Below are 13,415 nucleotides of genomic sequence, written 5' to 3' on the forward strand. Positions count from 1 at the left end.
ACTAACCAGTGCATAACAAAAGGTGAAGCAAAACAAAAGAAACCCAAAACACCAAACTCCAAAAAATAAACAGAAAGACTTTCATATAGTTAAGAGAAAATGAAACTCAGGAAAAACTAATGACTACATTTGTCCTCTTTTCTTTGAACAAAAGTAACAATGCTGATGTAATGAACTATAGTTTACTATGACTACTTCAGTTCTGTAGAATGTAGCAAAATGTTTGTTCATTGGCATCTGTCTCTTTAGACAAAGCTTTTCAAAGCAGAATCCAGTTATGTTTGTGGTGAAAATCTAGTTTATGGCAAACTTGCTGGAAAAAAGGTTTCTAAGATCCTGACAAGGTAGGGTAATAGGACAACCAACTGCAGAGAGGTTGAAAATAAAAGTCGTACCAGACAAAGAAGCTTACTTCTACATTCCCTAAACAGAATAAACCCCAGCAGCAACAGTGCTCCTTAACACTCTACTGCTCTTTAAAAAACTATTTTTTAAAAATGGCTATAGTAGTGTTGGCAATTATAGGTCTGACACAGTTGTGACAGTAAATAAGTGGAGGCCAAGTAATTACATCCATGCTCACTATTTAACTTCTTCACACTGCATTTGGAGAGAAACTTAATGAAGAATAATTATTCAAAATCTGTACCACTGGAGTTTCAGGATGCTAACATCCAGAATGCAGATCTTCCCACCCCAAACACATTTTTCTAAACCAGAAGAAAGGTAGTGAAGGCTTCTTAAACACAGATAAAAAATAGCAAGGAGGCAAAGACACAGAGCCAAGAAGTGCAGCTGAAGGCTTTTGTCAGAAAAATGCACTTAGTCCAATTTATTTCTGAAATAAAGTTTCTGAAAAACAAAAAACCCACTCCCAACCCCCTGCAATGGTCAGGAAAGGAAACCAAAACAGAGAGTTTTTCTCAGAAAACACATACAAATGATTTCAAGGTTCACCTTTTCCTGCATTAGCACTTGGGTAAGAAAACTGCTTAAATTAATGTCTTTTGTTTGATTACAAATAGAGGAATTGTCAGGGGAGTACTGAAATGAGGAAAAACTAATTTTTGAACAAATTCTAGAACAAATGAACTTTCAAAAATTTTATTCTGGAAGACAATTATTTGGTCTATCCATTAAACAGAAGTCTACTGGTACATCTTATAGATATTTACTTTTCCACTGCTTAATTTAGGCTCAATTTAAACTTTATGTAAAACCCCACAATATAACAAACATTTCTAATTAAATCAGAAAGAATACTTTTACAACAGACATAACTGAAACAGTTTCTCTAAAGTCAAATAAACTTTTTAGAAATTCTGGCAGTATCACTGTTGTCTTGTATTAAAATGAACAAAATTAGCTTTAACTTAATTATGAGAAGTAGAGAGACACCCTTGAACTGCTTAGTCTCTCAGTTTGATGTGCTTTAAAATTGGGATTACAACCAGACTGACAAATACAGTGACTCTATTTTGGTTTAGTCTGAGGTGTAAAATTTATTTTTCAAGCATAGGTGCTTAGTCTTTACACTTTTCCAGCACGGTATAAACTGTATTTTATTTTCTTATTTCCAAACTTCTGCATTCCACCATCTTTCTTTTTCCAAATCTGTTGATGCAGTGTTAATTTAGAAAAACACCACCACCCAAACCCCTGGCTTCTTGTAGATCCTAATATAAACACGGTTGTGTACATATATTAGTGCAGAGAAGCCTGTGTATGCAGAGTCTGGCCAGTCAGTAGTTCCTTAAGGAAGAAATATGACTCCTGGCCTTTCTTTATCCTGTCATGTGAAACTATCTACTTGAAAAAAGAAAAGCTGACCATCTCTAAGTGGAAAAATGCATGTGGCATTTAAGCAAAGACAAACCCCAAGTGTAAATAATTTTACAGTATCCTGTATAATCTGCCATTAAATTTTCTTTCTTTTTTAAGCATTCAACTTACAGTTATTATACAGCTGTTATAATAAATTTATTACGTAAACAAGCATTTCACAGTAGGTTAGGTTTAAGATAACAGAATATAGAACACATTTTTCTCTAGAGCACGGTAAAAAAAAATCCCACAGAAAAAAATCTAAAATACATTTGTGTTACATAATGATAAGCTTATTAATAAGATAATGTATTCTTTAACCAACTAATCTCTGCCACCAAGAACATGTACACATTTGGCAATAAATTGTAAATTACCAGATTCAACTAAACTCTCTATCAATTGACATAAGCTGGAGAAGTGGAATAAATATAAGTGACTCTTGACATTCCCTGCAATATAATGAAGCTGGCTTTGGTCATAGTTTACTCTTTCTCCCACGCATACACTGGAAGAGTCCTAAACCAAGAACAACATATAAATAACACCACAACTGACAGAATGACCTAAAACTTCCTTCTGAAATCTACTCATAAATCCTGCATGCAGATTCTAGATAACCAACATCGTCAGTTTTATTTCATTTTAAGACATTTTGAGATGCTGATGCTGTACAATGATTCACAATCAGGATTTCTGGAGTTAAGCTGTATCAGCATGTTTACTGTAAGCGATGCTTAGTTTTACTCTTTCTTTGATTTGCCAGTAGGGAATACAGAGGTTTTAAGGTTCTCTGTATTGGTAGTTATCTGTACTCTAGATGAGACATAAACTTCCAGGGCAACTTTCAAAGTCTGCTTATTAACTTTGTTATTTTCCATTCCTATGTTTTAATGAGACCATGTGTTATTTTTAACATGCAAAATTCAAACAAAATGTCCCTCAGTGAAGTCCAGTCCTACAGAGAAGCCTTCCTTTCTTGCTGCTCAGTATCCCAGATTCTGGCCATTTTTGCCTGTCACACTGGCCCACTGTGCCAGTTCACTGACTCAGCCCTGTACCAGTACCTATTCATGTCTGTCCTCACTGCTGTCCTCATTGATGCAAAATAAACACAGTCTTTTCTCTTTTAGCAATAAATGCAACAAAACGCTTTGTTTTTGCTATAAAGGATATTGATGCCTTAAGAGCATACACATTGAGGGTGATGCTGAGTGTCTTAATCCTTTAGCAGTCTTTTCTTTGGGCTATAAAAGTGTGTACTGCACATACAGTTACACAAGCCTGCAGTTTACCTCTGTAGAAGGGATATGGAAAAAAATATTTCCAAATTAAATACAGGATGCCAATACAGAAAACTAAATGCAGATAAGCTCAGCTGAGAGACCTACTTGTAATCCTCCAATTCACTTAATGGATCAGCTGAGTTGCTGTGTTGCACCAACATATCCTGCACCTATTATTACCCTGCGTGTGCAAACAGGCAGGAAAAAATTAAGAAAACCATGCATGAGGTGTTCAGGAAAAAATGAAATATTTGTTGACTAGGGAGGAAAGAACTGTTTCCTCAACAGAGTAAAGCCAGCTTTGTTGTATTTTTTAAAGGAAACTAAAAATGTCTAATAAAACATCTTAAAAAGAGCCAAAGTGTACTTTCATGCACCTGTCGTAACTTTGTCTTTAGACTTTAATATTCTTTTAAATTGAGATTAACGAATATTTTATATTTTTCTGCTTTACATTTTCAACTTTTTGCAAGTTCTAAAACTGCAGAAAACAGACCCAGTCATACACAGAGAAGCATGTGGGAAAATGTATGGTTTAAATTTACGTTTGTGCAGTGCATCTAGGGCTGCTCAAAGGCTCTGTCAATGGTTATTAGCTAATAAGAAAAAGTATTTGTCACACTGATTTTTAAAAGGCAGAGGTCTTGTGTTTATAAACTATCGTCTCTCGCGTAATTTTTTATTTGAGAAGTATTATTGTCTTCTCTAGGTAGGGAAGGCATTTATGAACTGAAGTGGCTAAAACTGGCAGGTACATGCCCATATGCCATTCTGCCTATTTGTGAATGGTATTTTCATATGCTTCATCCTCCAAACTGAAAATACAAAGGCATTTTGGGGGTTTCTGCAGCTGCTTTTTTTCCCAAATTTTTGTACGTAAAACTACTAGTATTATAACATCATGGTCACATTCTGATTACCAAAATTAAAGTAGAATTGGTAGAGTCTAATGATTTTTTTTTTCCCATAAGTGAGGCCAAAAAGGGGAACAGCATCAACAAAAAATCACAGCAACACGTGAAAAGGTTATTTCATAGAATTCCCAGTGCATATTTTAAGAAACCACAATTCTGCCTCTCAAGAGTGTGGTCTATTAGTCAGTAAACAGTGAAAAATGTAAGCGTTACACACTGCAGAATGACTTTTGTCCTATCTGGCAACTACCTCTGTTTAGAAGACTCATCAGAAAGGCCACAGTAATTACTCTCTAAATATAACCTCTCTTTTTTTCTACCATTAAATAACAATTTACTGGTTGGTACGGTTTATAGTTTAAACCAGGTAAGTGGAGAAAATCTGTTCATGAATTCAGCAGTAAAATTTGTTTCTAACTTAAGTAATGAATTTTTAAGGTTTGAAAGTGATACTTCACGTGAGATCTTAAGAAGAATCCCATCATCACAGTGAGTTTTTTATATGTAAACCAGAACAGAATTTCAGATGGAAAAAAATCATTTTATGGTTTCCTGTATTATCATAAAAATTTAGTTCTTTAAATCTAGTTACATGAAACATTTAGAATGAATTCTTTTTCTCATTTTTCTAAGTAAAAAGTATTTGCCCTATATTTAAATAAGCAGTTAGAAAGTTTAAAAAGAATCACTGCTTTTAAAAATAATATTCTCTAGATGATCATAACAGTAACAATAAAACCACCACCACCACAAATAATAATAATAATAATAATAATAATAATAATAATAATAATAATAGCGTTTAGCCTAATTTATCATACATTCATACACATTTACTTCATAACCTTTCATGAAGAAAGAATATATCAATACACCAGACTGCAGTGCCACACTACATAAAAGAAGCAGATAACACTAAGGCAGCTTGGAATTTAGGGATATCTATGTCCATACTAGCAATTAAATCTTATGCCTAGAAGAGTGTAAGGAAAGTCAGAAACATGCTTGGTTTCAAGAAGAGCTGCTCTTGGAAAAAAAATTACCTATTTTCTCACATCAAGAACTGAATCTGTTGACAACACAGAGAACTTTTTTTTCAATTACTCCGCCTAACACTAAGATAGATGCCTCAGAAATTGGCCAAAAGCCTTCTCCAAGACAGAATAACTGCAAAGAAAAATAACATAAGGTGTGTCTTTTCTATGTATACTAGTTCAAATATAAAATCAATTTTCTTTGGCCAGACTTACACCCCTTGTGTTTACTTTCCTGAGAACTTGCATAATCAATTTTTATTAACCTAAATGTTCGCATAGAGACCAATATAGGCCTTCACTACTAAGTATATCAGAAGTGGTGTATCTTATCATGGAAAGAAGGCTGTTAGACAAACTGGTATAAGGTACTGGCTGAGGGCAGGGTTCTCTTAAGTCCTTGGTCTTCTTCCTATACTGAGGAACTCAGTGAGCCGAAGTACAACTCTTCCAGCCAGGGCCACCCTAACACATACATGATGTTATTTCACATCAATGCAATGGGACAAAATTCAACTCTGGAAACTTCCAATAAACTTGAGAGTAGTTATTTTTTTCCTAACGATGTCTTTTGCAAACTGTGTGTGACCTAAAAAGAGAATCAGATGTTCTGCTTTTGTCTTTTTTCTCCCCTTTCCAAAGTGCCTAGTTCTGCTTGTCTACTCTTCTGCTCTAATACTATCACCTTTCCCTGACAATGTCTAGGCACTGTAAGTATCCCCACACCTTTTTTCTGATCACTGCAACTAATTTTACCAAGTCAACTGAATAACTTACAGTGGAGTAACCAAAACTAAGTTAACTCAATGCTTATTTTACTGAAACAAGGTACAGACACCACCAGACTGGGGGTGCCTGATATCCCCCAAGGATGGGGGGGTTCTATAAAGGTTTTCAACGGCACTGCTGTCTCTGGGCACATGTGTTTGATTTCCAAGGAAAAGTAACTTCAGTGGCTTATATGGGATTGCTAGAGTAGCCACCAATTAGCACACGGTACAGTTTGCAGTGAAGAGAGGTGGCTTATCCTACAGAAACCACTTCACCTGCATTAGAGTGAAGTCAATCAACTCACATGTGTTAACACCAAACAGGTAGTTACTACATATAACTCTACCTCTTGGTATGCTATTAGTTAAAAAGAAATTTTATATCTCTTCATTGCCACATAAATTAATTTACTTAAATTTATGAAGTTTGTAAAGACACATAATCTACTCACCAACTTTTTTTTGTGGGTCATTTTTTTAATTGAAGGCCATCATACCTGAACTTTTATTTCACAGAATCACAGAACAGGCTGAGTTGGAAGGGAACCATCCCCAGCAGTCACACAGTTTGAAAATATTGTTAAAACGCTTCTTGAACTCTGTCAGGCTTGGTGCTGTGACCACTTCCCTTGAGAGCCTGTTCAAGTGTCCAGCCACCCTCTGGGTGAAGAACCTTTTTCTCATATCCAACCTAAACCTTCCCTGACACAACTTCAGGCCATTCCCTCAGGTCCTGTCACTGGTCACCACACAGAAGAGATCAGTGCCTGCCCCTCCTCTTCTCCTGACAAGGAAGTTGTAGACTGCAATGAGATCTCCCCTCAGTGTCCTCTTCTCCAGGTTGAACAGACCAAGTGACCTCAGCCACTCCTCACACATCTTCCCCTCAAGGCTCTTCACCATCTTCATTGCCCTCCTTTGAACACTCTCTAAGAGCTTAATATCTTTCTTATATTGCGGATCTGTTCTACATTTAAAGAAGTTTGCTTTGCAGTTCCCTTCCATGGATACAATAGAATTTGTGCACTCAGTAACTAATATGACGAAACTGAAATATTAAAAATGGAGTTGTACTTATTTTATGGGAAACTCTTTACCTTTTAAGACACTGTCCTAGAATCACAAGAAATTTTTTAATTAATATATTTTTGTCTATTGCTTATGTACTAGTCAGTTCCATGTCAAAACAGCACTAAATCACAATATGAAGACCCCCTATAGACCTAGAATTTGCTGAATTTAAAGTATATGAATATAGACAAAAATCACAGTTAAAACAGAATTCAAAGTAAGTTAGATGTAAGATTTATCATTATAAACCCTGATGAAATCTGGGTAAGTCAAATGGGGACACTACTAAATCAAATCAGCTTTTCAAATTAAGTATCAGTTTTTGAGATTAAACTTGAAATGTAACTTGAAAGAAATATTAAACCAGAAGACAGGGAAAACAATAACCTGCCAGCTTTATGATATTAATCTTGAAGAAATATATGAAGGTCATTAGGGCAATAAGATGTTTGATAGCCATGCAATACTTCCCCCTCCAAGAGTTACATAAATGTCTTTGTAGCTAGTGATAAAGAACAATTCTGATCTTTGCTGTCCCTTGGCTCGGTCACAGATTCGTATTTGTTACAATTATCACATGACGCACCAACATGATGTGTGCACTAAACGTATTCCTTAACAATGAAAGAAGTGCAGATACACGGAGACTCATGTAAGAATATTAAAACGATCTGACAAGCAGGCCCTCATTCTCATTCCCGTGAAGGAACAGTGCCCTAGTAATTTAAAAGGGCATTGAAGATCAAGGAAAATCAACTTTCAGGCATAATGTAAATAAAACATTTGCCTTTGTGTCTTTCTACTACTTCTGATTCCAGCAAAATATTTCTCCCACAGTAATAAAGAAAATTAGGTTAAGTTTTAAAAATACAGAAGCTCTGTACCGTAGCCAAATTAAACTATTCCAAAATACACTGTATTTGTAACTCATTTAACAGTCAGCAAGTTTGGCCGCTGACATTATAATTTGCTAATAATGCTTTTTAGTATTTTAGTCAGCCACCCAACTTGTGGTCCAATGATTTTTTAAAACATGTTGGGATTTTTTGGGGTTTGCTTTGGTTTTTTTTTAAGCAGAGAAATAAGTGGTGACCTACTGACAGTACCTTCTTCCTTCACTACCAAGTAAAAGATTAGGATTTAGCTGATGGCGTGGGATGCTTTCTCCTAAGGCCAGTGTAATGGAAACATTGCAGATGTTTCAAAATCCCACAGTAAGCATCTGTGTCAGCATTACACTCCTCTTTCCTCCTTTACCAGTTAAAGATGACCATAGAAAGGTTGTGAGAGAAATGCCACCAGCTCCTGCAGAGCCACAAAGATAGCCTCACCCTCACCCTCAGTATCTTCTAAGTGTACAAAAGAATTTGTAAGTAGGTATCAGAACTGTATTTCTAATCCAGCCTCACAAGCTCTGCCAGCTATGAGATGGATGTGACCCCACCAATCTGAAAAAGGTTCATCCAATGCTAGCACAAAAATGTTCTTCTGGGTAAAGTAACTACTGTTGTTGTGCAGTATATAAAACATATATGCAGCAAAAACACAGCAACTTTTAAAACTCCTTTTCATTGCCTCTATTAGTGTCATATTTATTTTCAAGGAATGATGGAGGGGCAGATAAAAGTAGGGTGTATTTTTAGCAACTATCTTTCTATTAAGATGACACTTGACTGTTTTAAATCATCAATACCTGTGAGGAAAAGGCTGTTTAATCAGATCAATGACACACCTTGTTCCTGAGTTTCAAGTGTCTGCTCTAACACTGAAAGTGTGCAAACATTGGTAAGTCACTTAGCTGTTACATTTTCAGGTAAATCATGAAAGGAAAAGCACAGATACACTCAAGGAATATTTAAGTATCAAATGCTACTTCATAAAGGGCCTTGAACATGAAGAATTATGCAAAGATTGTATTTACTATTATAAAAAATAATCTCAGAATAAATCAAAATCAAGACAGTGGAAGATGTAGAGGGAAGAGACATAGAAAAAAGCCCTAATAAACTTCCCCTAGCCTTCTAGGAAAAAAGGTAGTAGGATACAGTTTTATGTTTCAGGACAGTGGACTTAATCCTAGATATATTTTTTATCCCCATTTCTGTTTTGGTTTTGGACATAACATGAGATTTAACATTCTCCTTGTCAAAGGCTGTAGAGAGGCATAATTTTTTTTTTTAAGGAAAATCACACTACCATTATTGTTGTAATTCAGTGTCTTCCTTGTTTTTTCTGATCCTTTCAGCACCATTTTAAAAAGCAGGATTGGGAGACACATTGACTGTTACTGATCAGTGAAGTAAGTTTTACTTTAATTTATTTCAAATATGTGTCATTACTTTATTTCCTTGGTCGGATGACTTATTTTAGTCTATTAATAGATATCATAAAACAGTCAGTCTGCACTTTTCAGCAAGCACAGCTCAGATCTGTATGATGGTGGTGGTGGTGGGTGAGGGCAGAGGGGAAACACATTGATCACATTTTAGGACAACTGTCTAATTTTATCTGTGTACAACCACAGTTTTAACTTCTAACCACTTCAGTCTGTGAGCAAATGCCCAAGTTTTGGTAAATTCAGTCCACTGAGGTCAAATGAGTTCCTTCATGCACATACCTAATTTTCCCTCACTTCCATGTGCTGATGAATCATTTTTTCCCAAAAATGGTCTGGAAAGAGGGAAAATAAACTATGACCCGCAACACCGAAATTCCCCACTGTGACAGAAGCGCGACAAGTCCTTTAGTGACATGGACCGTTTCCTCTGCTTCAGGCTCAGCACCAAGAGCAGAGAGAACAGAAAAGCAAAACACTGAGTGCTAGAACAGACCTGTGGCATTGCTGCTGACCATACTGCCAATTAGACAAATCATAACACACTCGAGTGTGTTCTCTGAAAACCCGAAATCACATAGTAACTGTAAGAGTATGTATTTTTGCAATAGCAGTTCATATGAAATGTATATTTTTAGTCAAAGTCTAATTCAGACTTATGTGGCTACTGAGGACAGTTGAGTTTGTAGCCCTGCAATGTTAATATACTCTTTTTGATTACTACGTTTTCATCAATGTACTACGTATTTATGATTTGCACCTTCACAATCTACTACATATCTCTTGTCAGAACATTTCTGAGCAGACTGAAGCTGTTTACAGATTTTGTCTGTGTTACACACACATGTACCGCTTCACCTGTTGTATGTGAAGGACAGAATACCATCTTTAATGAAATACTGCTTATATTTTTTTCCTCCTAGAAAATATATTAGTTGTGCAGGTATGCATCTGGTTACATAAAAATATCAGAGGTTCTTACGGAATGTGAAAAGACAGAGTAATTTCAGTACTGTCTGGGTCTCAGAATTTTAAACAATGTATTTTCCTTATATTGGCTCTACATTTTCTAAACTTAATAGTTTCAACTGAAATTATTTTATATAAATTTATTTTGAGTGGAATAAAGATACTTAAGTTATTTAATGTGATTTTTTCATACTCATCTTTATTAGCTGAAATATCTGAGGCAGCACATTTAGTTGTATAATAACGGCAAACTATGGTGAAACAATTTTGCTACACATGCTCTGCTTATACAGAGAATGAAAACATTGACTGCTGCATTGCAAAACTCCTGAATCTTGATGATATAAATGTATTTTCTAACTTGTTACAGGTGATCACTTTCTTGCTTCTAAATTTCATAAAAGGAAATACTTACTACTGTGCACAGTCGATCAGCTGATATTCGTTTGACCTCTCGAAGCATGCCTTTACGCCTTCATCATCCCAGAGCTTTTTTGCATGTTCAAAGAATTCCTGAAAATTAGAAATGCAACAAATAAGAGAACAACTCTCCACTTTTTTCAATCCCCAATCTATATGTTCTCCCCCAACCTTCATGCTTTATACTTTTGCAGAAGGATAGATTACATCCTTACAGAAGAAAAGGCATCAGCATTTATTAGCAAAATCGCAGTAAAATATACCAAACAATTACTGCTGAGTTTCCGGTACATGATATATAATGAAGACTGCCTTCAAAATTCATGCCACTTCATATATAAAATTTACTGTAAGTACAAAAGCTACCTAGAAACACGTTCACTTAATTTTTAACAGAATTTATGCTTCTGTCATGGAAAAGGCATAAAAGTGAGGCAAAAAGCTGCTCATCTTATAAACATTAGCTTCCTAGAGAAAGAGCCAGTTGTAACTTTAAAAAGATTGTGCAATTTTTCCTGAAAAACACAACTTTCCACTACTTGGTATTTTCTCATGCAATATAATAATTTGATTGCAAGACTTTCAGAGTCTTTGCTCAACACCACTTTCTCCAAACAGCTGCCTGGCACAACGTGCTTTTCCTAGCAGCTATCCCAGGCAACCCAATCCAGAAATATCTGCCAGCAAGCTTATTTCAGAATTATTTGAAAGAGGAATCAAAGCCGTCCTCAGTGACGGTGAAGCTATAGCTCTGTTGTATAAAATGCACACATGCAGAGAGGTAGGTCCAACCCTACCTGCCCAGCACCTTCGTTCCTCCAGCCCCAGCCCTAGAGATTCAATGACCCAGCTTGCTTTAAAGCTGGGAGTCCATTTTATGTTATATCATTACTGGTAAGTGAAACCATAACTGAGTCTTTCCAGTTACATCGTTCCAAAATGAAATGAAGGATGGTTAGATAAATTAATATTTCCTTTATAATATGACTCTTTCCTCCCTCAAACCAAATTGTTAAAGTAATACGTCAACTCAAACACAGAAGTTGTTTTCTTAACACCTCAACACTTTCAATAAATCACCAGAGCCCTTTGGTTAGTCACAACTTTGTGAAACCTAACAAATTGCTTTTCCACAGTTCAATTTGACTCTGTGTAAAATGGGCGTAATACCACTATTCATTTCATGATCCTGTCAAAATTTTGCATAACATCTGAATTCTGAAACTTTCTGAAACTGCTTGCCAGTCTCTCCCCACATCTTTTCAGGATTAAAAATTTCTCTCACAAAGCTCATAGTGAAAGATCTGGGAAGCACCATGAGTTCACTTTTACTCTGTATGGGTTTCCCAACCTGTGAGGTGTCCCAAAAGGTGACATTTTGCTCATCAGCAACTGCCTGTGACCTGCTGGTGACATTTTCAGGAAGAGACAAAACACAAGATTTTCAGAACAAACTAGTACAGAATATTTAGTAAGGCTTTGAACGTAGCTACGGAGGTCCTGAAAAACCCTAGAAATGCCTTTTCTTTTTTTTCCCCAGCTTTATTGTACAAAATGTAGAGAGAGAGAAAAACCAATTCTTTAAGAAGTTTTCAAAACGTTATAGAAAAGATATTAAAGCAGGTGGGAAAAAACTTTGCAGAAAGTCTTGGAAGAAGAGAGGAAGTCACACTGGAGATCGGCAGATGCTTATACTGCCCTTGGAATTTATTTCTTCACTTGGTGAGGACATGTTTATTTCATCTTTGTTATTTTAATGATTTATGTAATGATTGTTTTAAACACTGCAGATCCACCTTTTGAAGTTATGCTGCAGCTATTATAAACTCTTGGCAGAAGGAAAGCAAAATCAAGCTCAGAAAGGACAAGATATCAAACTAAGTAAGAAGGAGGAAAAAGCAGACACACATAACAGACAGCACGACTACAAGAAAAAAAAAGAACTGGAAAAGTCAAAATGATAAATACCAGAAAGCATGGAACATTTCTCAGATTTGAAGCTTATGCTTGATTGATATTTAGGGCATCAGCTGAATGCATCTTGCTGGCATCTTTGGTCAAAGAAAGGCATTCCCTTCTCAATGGAAAGAGTGAACTCTGGATAGGAGTCATGGTCCTGAGGCAAAAGGACTCAACTCCCCCATCCCCTCTGATGGGTGCATGCACAGTAATGCACAACCTCAGTCCTCCCTCCCACAGGCACTCGCTGTTGCAGGTGCGGGACCTGAGTGCTGCCTTCCCCTCCTCCCTTTCAGTGGGTAAGAATTCCCACCCACTTGGAAAGCCATCTCTAAGGGGAACCTACATCTAAAAAATGGCCCCATTCAGCCCCACACAGCCTACAGGAAGGGGAGGAGAAGAGGAGAAGGATGTCAGTGTGCAGGCAACCTTTTCTGCAGGGTGGGATGGACTGAGAGACAGCTGCAAATGCAAGTTAGTAAGTAAATAAGCAAACAAATAAAGTTGCATAGCTACAGCAGTTTCTAACATCACTTTTGTTTTTACATCCTCTGAATGAGCTTTATTTACTCTTAAAAATATCTTCTGAAAAAGAGGCAATCTTTTCAGCTCAGCTTCTAAGATCCTACAAATATGTTGTAAATACAGGGTTTCCATATTATATGCTTTAAATATTTCCACCTGACCACTACATCTCAAAGCAGTCTATTTAAAATGACTTCCAGACTTCAAGTCCAAAGCAAATCCTATAAAACGGAGCAAATATACTTACCTCATTAAAATGTACCGATCTACTGCAGAGGAGTACACTTGCCTGCAAATTGCCTCCCACA

At 36.3% G+C, this 13,415-nt stretch overlaps 1 protein-coding gene across 4 annotated transcripts in view; it reads right to left on the minus strand.

Annotated features, from left to right (window-relative positions):
• Window positions 1–13,415, minus strand: part of GNAL (G protein subunit alpha L) — a 186,927-nt gene that overhangs the window by 44,254 nt on the left and 129,258 nt on the right. For all 4 annotated transcript variants that reach the window (XM_051773599.1, XM_051773616.1, XM_051773622.1 and 1 more), the window contains exon 5: window positions 10,619–10,716. In XM_051773599.1, coding sequence (XP_051629559.1) covers window positions 10,619–10,716 — 98 coding nt within the window. The remainder of the gene's footprint in view (window positions 1–10,618; window positions 10,717–13,415) is intronic.

The sequence above is a fragment of the Manacus candei genome, unplaced genomic scaffold, assembly GCF_025592945.1.
Source record: "Manacus candei isolate 608988 ecotype Guabito, Panama unplaced genomic scaffold, ASM2559294v1 h1tg000008l, whole genome shotgun sequence".
In the NCBI taxonomy this organism is placed as follows: domain Eukaryota; kingdom Metazoa; phylum Chordata; class Aves; order Passeriformes; family Pipridae; genus Manacus; species Manacus candei.